The 7,325-nt window shown below is 35.7% G+C and overlaps 1 protein-coding gene across 1 annotated transcript; it reads left to right on the forward strand.

Moving 5' to 3' along the window:
- The first annotated feature begins 5,129 nt into the window (after positions 1-5,129).
- On the forward strand, positions 5,130-6,533 carry LOC116126949 (phenolic glucoside malonyltransferase 1-like). Its single transcript, XM_031412621.1, has 2 exons — positions 5,130-5,918; positions 5,955-6,533. Exons 1-2 carry the CDS (start codon positions 5,130-5,132, stop codon positions 6,531-6,533), a joined length of 1,368 nt encoding a protein of 455 aa, XP_031268481.1.
- Positions 6,534-7,325: the final 792 nt, after the last annotated feature.

Below are 7,325 nucleotides of genomic sequence, written 5' to 3' on the forward strand. Positions count from 1 at the left end.
CCAAGAGATTGCAACTTCTTCATCGGCTTCAGTCATTGATCATACATCTTATCATATGCTTCTTGTTGTTCAACATAGATATCAATTGTGTCATCCAAAGACTCACTCTTATCATCATCTTGACTCACGGTAAAAGCAAGGGCATTCTTATCATCATCAGACTCATCTTCCTCACTCTCTTCTTGGTCACTCTCACTCAAAGTGGCAGCCATAGCCTTACCTTTCTTCTTTTTCAACGTGTTAGCATACTTAGATTGTATATGCCCAAACTCCTCACACTCAAAACAATTGATAACCTTATTTTTCATTACTTTATCTTTCGAAAATCTTTTTGAAAAGGTATTAGAGGTTTGCTAGTCATAAAACTTTTCCACAAAAGGTTTTCTACTATTTCCAGTCTCAAAGGGCTTTTTCATGTTTTTCTTCAAAAACTTTGAAAAATTCTTTCTAAATAAAGTACAACTTTCATCATCCAAGCCACTTGAATCAAAGTTTAGAATCTTCCTCATGTTTAAGAGCCAAACGTTTGCTCAGTTTTTTTATTTTCCCATCGTTTCAAACTCAGCTCAAACATTTGAAGAGAGCCAATGAGTTCATTAATGTCCATAGCATCCACATCTCGACATTCTTCTATGGTAGTTGCTTATGACATGAATCTCTTGGGAAGAGAGCAAAAAACTTTCCTGACAAGTTCAATGTTAGAATAAATTTTTCCCAAAGCAAAACATTCATTAGACACATCACAAACTCTACCATAAAAAGCAGTGATAGTCTCATCTTCATGCATAACCAAATTTTCAAAATCAGTCACAAGTCTTCTAAGTCTATTTAGTTTAACAGTACTAGTGCCTTCTTTTTTTACTTATAACCTATCCCAAGCATCCTTGGCAAGCTCACAATTAGCTATGACTTTCATTTGGTTCACATTAACAGAATTGAAAAGAGTATGAATGGCTTTAGAGTTATAATTTGCAAGAGTTAATTCAGCAGTGGTCCAATTAGCAATGGGTTTTGGTCTAGACACTTCATTTTCAACAATAACTGGGCTATCCAACCATTCACAACCGTGGACCAAACTCTTTCATCAATGGACTTAAGAAAAGCACGCATCCTAAGTCTCCATGTATATTAGTTAGAACCCTCTAACAGGGGTGGTCTATGAGTTGACCCTTCTTCAATAAAGAAGCACATGATGGTAAACACTTAAACAGATGTGAGCACACTAGATCGATGTGCACACACGAATAAGTAGCAGACCAAAAACAGAACACGTCAATAGACCAGATTTCGACCAAACACAAAAACAATCAGATGCACACGAAAGCAAACAAAATGGGTGAGGATCAACTAAAAGAACTTATCAAAATAGGCTCTGATACCACTTGTTAGAGTTGGTGAACTCTAGTTAATGTTTAGGTACCCATTTTTAAAGTGCAGTGGAAGTTTTTACTAATTTGATTAATGGTTATCAAGTTAAGCACGAATCAATCATCCATAAATAATAAATGTAAAGCACACCAACATATATATGGTTTGGCTAAAACTACTCTTAGCTTACATCCATGTGACCTCGTCCAAATCAATGCAAATCTACTAAACAACAAACATTACAAGATATAGTTCAAAGTTGATTTTAGCTACAGCAAAGAGAATTCCCTATTATAGTTACACTAAACACCACCCTCTAAATCTCTAATGTCTTGTTGCTCCAAGGACCTTTTCATGCCAGGAACACACTTGAAGAACACTTGAGCTCCGCCCAAGCTTCACACACCAAAGCCACACCTAGCATCAATAATGGAACCAAGTTTCAACTGCCATTCAATCAAGTATAAGAGATGATGAAAGTTTGGCACATAAACATAAGGTGAACCTTTGAGGATAAAAAAATAAAAATAAAAATAAAAAAAATAAAAAAAACACTCTGAAAATTTTAGAGCACAAGCAAAATAAAATATCAAAGGTTAGCTTTACAAATGAGCAAGAATGAAGATGACATAAGCCAATTTCGTGCTCCTCAATTCTTGCCAAGTCAGCAAACAAGGGCTGACATATGTTGGTCAAAAAATGGAAAAAATTCCATCTATCTTTTGGGACCATAACTAAAAAGGGAAAACACTTATTTCCCTAGACCAAAAGAGGATATTGGGACACCTATAGGTGATCCTCATGACAGCACAACAGATGGGAAAAAATATCTTGGCTGATAAAGATAAAAACGCAACTTGTGCAAAAGTAAGTCAGACTTGCAATGTTAGCACAACAGAAAAGTGTGCTCACACATGAAGTAAATCATGAAATAAAATGCAACAAGCAAATCGCTAACATATATGTGCAAGCACACATCCACTGTGCACACACATGAAATGAAAATGCAAAAGGCATAAGCTTGACATAGCTAAACACGTGGAGAACAAAAAGAATTCTAACTTTTTGTTGGACCACATACATATCTTTTCTCTTTCTTGCAGGACCACAGACAAAGCTTCACAACCTTTAGGACCACATAAGGAAATTGTGACACCTATAAAGTTATCTCATATAAGAATATCATGAATCAAAATAAGCTTGATGTGCAAGACAACAAAGAGAAAACACCACTTGGCAAAAATGTGTCAAACAGTAGATGCTTGCATAGAAGAACTAAGTGCTCATATTTGCTCAACAATTCATTGTCCACCATAAGGTCTATAGCTTAAATTAGACTACATTTTAGCTTTTACTGTATATATGCTCATTGAGTAATAAAATATTTTTTCTTGTCTAGTTAATGTTTTGTTGTTAAGATTTGTGTTATAATGGAGAGAACCAAAGTTATTATCTTTATTAATTTCTAAAACGAAATAACATTTATCATGAAAGTAAACCAAGTGTAGGGATCATAATGTAAGGGGAACTGAATTAATCCATCCGTGAGTAGTTTAGATGGTTAGGATGAATTGGGGATAGTGTGGATAAATGCACAGTCTCAGGTTCGATTTTTCATCAGAACATTCCCAATTTAAGTAGGGGTATTGATTAGTTTTAAACCATTAAAAGAAAATTTTAATTTTATCGAAAACTAAAACCTTAGATTTTAAAATATGAGGTGGTCTGAATTTCAGAAAATTTTGCAAATATGAGATGAGACATGTGGTTATAGGTTTAGGTGAGACAATTGGGGTGGTCCAATACTAATAAATAATACATCTGTAAACTTAAAGTTGGAAAAACTAGATCTTTGTCTCATTCTATGCTAGCTAACCGCGCAACTAGAGGTGAGCACGGGTAGCAGGTAAACTGGAGCTGGAACCGGAGCCGAAACCTACTTGGAACCGACATTGTGTGGGTAGGTTTTGGTTCTATTTTATAGGAATTGACACTGTGCGGTTCCGGTTCTGATTCTTACAGGTTTCGAAACCAGAACCGAAACCAAAACCTGGGAAAAGAACTTGAAGTGGTTATCCAGCTTGGAACCTGTTTGCGTTTTGATTTTGATTGAGAAATTTTATGTGAATTGTAATGAATTGATTGAATTCAAGTTTGGCCTAGAGATTAGAGGATTTATGAGTCACATTGGACATAAATGAATGAGTAATCAAAATTTGAAAACTACTAAATGTAGGTTTTCTTAATTTGTTAGCGGTATATTTGTAAACTTTTAAGGTATTTTTGTCATTTTTTAAACTAATAGAGGAGTAATAAATTTTTTACAAGGTACTAGGGTAAGGAACCAGAACCTGCATTTTAGGTTATTGTTCCTTTTTTTGGGAACCTGCATCGTGCAGTTTTGGTTCCCTCGAAAAATGTAGGGTATCCAGAACTGCTCACCCCTACACGTATCTCTATTTTATTGTATCTAACTTCAAATTGGAAACTCTATTTAATAAACCTTAATCTAAATTTAATTAATTGTATCTCCAAACTTTAATCCTTCTTACTATTTTCTTACAATTTTTCATGGGGTGGTCATGTCAGTACAAACTGGACTGATTGAATAACATTATTTTATATGATTCGTATCACTTTATTTCAGTGTCATTTAATATAAATAGCATATGGTTTGTTTGTTTTATTATTTTAAGTAGTATTTTTGAAAAAGGTAGAGTTGGGTTACTATTACGAGGATATGATTTGAAAATTAATAAAAATATCTCTTAGGTTTGTTAATTTAGCTAAACACCCCCTATAATAAAACATTAAAAATTAACAAAAACACCCCCACCCACCCATTAAATGCCGGCAGTCGGCCACCACCGCCGGAGGGTGGCTAGATGGTGTTTTTGTTAAATTTTAATGTTTTATTATAAGGGGTGTTTAGCTAAATTAACAAACCTAAGGGGCTTAAAAAAGTTGAATAGAATAGGATTGGATTTTGAGAATAGGGAAACAAATACGTATTTTCAGTAGGATAATAAGATAGAAAAACAAATGTAGCCATAGAGATTTGCCTAGTTAGTAAATTCGCGAATTATACGCCCATCCGTATAATTCGTGTATTATTCGCGAACAACCGTATTTTATAAGCACAACCGCATTATTCGCGAATTATTCCCGTATCCGAATTTTTGTCGAATTTTTATAAACGTATTTTTTACCATTTTCTGTATCATACCCGTAAAATTCCCGTATCCTTTTTTGGCCATACCCATATATTTGAAATATTATATAGATTTTAACCAAGTGGCTCATGAAAAGTGATAAAACTAGGATTGATATTACCGTATTTTTCAAAACGTATTATTGACAATGTCTCATATTAAACTCGTATATACCTGTATCGTATTTTTTTTTGTATCTAAATTTTATGATCGAATTTTTATAAATATATGTTTTACCATTTATCGTATTATACCCGTAAAATTTTCGTATCTTTTTTTATCGTACCCATATTTACTAACTAGGGAGATTTGTGATGAGCCGGTATGGCTAGTTTTTTTCACTTGAGACAACAAATGTCAAATAATTCAAGATAAGGACGGCCAATAATTAAGATAAGAACAACCGTTTCGAGAAAAAACTCGCAATGTTATAATTATTTATGAAAAGTAAGGCGAATCATATTCCAAGAGTTTGTTTTTGAGAGTTATTGTGGGTTTAAAGATACTGTATGTTAGCATCATTAAGAGAGCATTTGTATCATGGCTTACATGGCGTCATCCAACACCGTTAAAATACAGGAAGTGACCCAAGTTACTCCTTTCTCCGACTCAACCACTGAATTTTCTCTTCCTCTAACATTATACGACACGTTTTGGTTTAATTTCCCTCTTGTTGAACGCCTTTACTTCTATCAAATCACTGACTTAACCCCTCGTTTCTTCAACTCGTTTATCCTCCCGGACCTCAAGCACTCTCTTTCTATCACTCTACTCCAAAATCTTCCTCTTGCTGGTAATCTAATCTGGCCCACAGATGCCCCGAAACCATACATCTACTATTCCCCAAACGATGGCGTTCCATTCATTGTTGCAGAGTCTACCGAAGACTTCAATTCGATTACTGATAACGGAGTTCATGAGGCTGTGGAGCTCCATCCTTTGATCCTTCAGTTGGTGACATCTGATGACCAAGCAGCGATGATCGCTATACAAATAACTTTGTTTCCGAATCAAGGGTTCTGCATCGGCATAACAAGTCACCATGCCATACTTGATGGGAGAAGTTCAACCATGTTTATCAAGTATTGGGCTTATTTATGCAAACAATTAGGTAAAGATCCAAAAGAAGAGCCTTCTTTTTTACCAGAACTAATCCCATCTTTTGACCGAACCATCATCGAAGATCCGACTGGTATCGACATGGAGTACGTGAACAACTGGTTCGCTTATACCAGAACACGAAGTTTGAAGGTTTTGCCACACTTAACGCCGAATACCGATGGGGTTCGAGCCACATTTGAGTTGACCCGTGAGGATATTCAGAAAATAAGGAATCAGGTATTGCTTATATTGAATAAGGATAATGGAGAGGAGGCCGAGAAACAACAACAACGATTTCATTTATCAACTTTTGTGCTAACGTTAGCATATGTATTTGTCTGCTTAGTTAAAGCCAGAGGAGGAGAAGATAATAGAGAGATTATATTTGGATTCACAGCAGATTACAGGAGCCGTTTAGATCCTCCAGTTCCATTGAATTATGTTGGCAACTGCGTTATGCCACATTTTCGCATTGCGATAGCAAGAGATTTCACAGAAGAAAACGGGGTTGCCTTTGTCGCAGAGAAGTTAAGCGATGTGATAAAAGAAATAGAAAGGGGAGAACTTGAGGGAAGACAAGACACACTTTCAAGGATGCTGACGTTGATGGAAACTCTGTCTGAAGGAGTACAATGCCTTGGAGTATCCGGGTCGACCCAGTTTGACGTTTACGGGTCTGATTTCAGGTGGGGGAGACCCAGGAAGGTAGAGATTGTGTCCATAGATAGGATTGGAGCTATTGCTTTGGCCAAGAGTAGAGATAAAAGCGGTGGTGTTGAGGTTGGTGTCGTTTTGAAGAAGCAAGAAATGGAAGTTTTTTCTTCTCTATTTGTTGATGGGCTAAAAGATTGAATGGTAGTCAACATTTTTACATTTATTTATTTATTTTATGATTAATTGTTCTAATTTCCCGATAATCAAATCTATAATATGTTTTGGATTTTCATTTTCCCTTTTATTTATGATGGATCTCCCCCATTTGTCATCTTTTTGTTGTACTCATTATATATATTGTTGTGTGTGATTTTTCCATCAAGGTCGAAGAGTTGCGGCATTATAGCTCGATCCAGAAATAGTTCGACTCAATCGGTTGTCCGACCCAACATAAGCTCGTCGAGTTGTAGCTCGACCTAGCACAAGCTAGTCGCGACCAATCCTTACAGCTGTTCAACCAACACACAGATAACTTCAAATCCCATAAATCTCGAAAGGGATCAAATCGATAGCAATCTTGGCGCAATCTTAATGCTTAATCGCAATAATATTGGAGTTGCATTTCAATCTTAATTGTAATCCCTTTATTTTTGCTCTTTCCTTTGTACGTAATTTGTATATAAACCCCCTCAAACGATGAGAAAGGGGTTAGTAAATTGTTCTATGACCATTATTATAAGTTCTCATAGCAAATACAAAAATGGTGGACATAGGCTCAAGAGGTTAACTCGCCGAACAACTTTAAAAACTCATTGTACTGCATTTTCTGTTTATACATTATTAGTTACCTGTAATCATGCACACATTAGTTCTGATCCCGACAGGGTCAATCGATTGCTCAAGTTGATGCAAATTTTGTAACAACAGTTGGCGCTAGAATGAGGGCCCAGGTTTACCTAGGATAAGCGTGCCAATTTGTACCCACGCCAA

This window comes from Pistacia vera, unplaced genomic scaffold (assembly GCF_008641045.1).
Source record: "Pistacia vera cultivar Batoury unplaced genomic scaffold, PisVer_v2 Contig188, whole genome shotgun sequence".
NCBI lineage: Eukaryota > Viridiplantae > Streptophyta > Magnoliopsida > Sapindales > Anacardiaceae > Pistacia > Pistacia vera.

Coding starts and splice junctions, on each gene's coding strand:
- LOC116126949 (XM_031412621.1), top strand. CDS start 5,130: ATGGCGTCATCCAACACCGTTAAAATACAGGAAGTGACCCAAGTTACT. Junction 5,919..5,954: donor TTCAGAAAATAAGGAATCAG/GTATTGCTTATA, acceptor AATGGAGAGGAG/GCCGAGAAACAACAACAACG.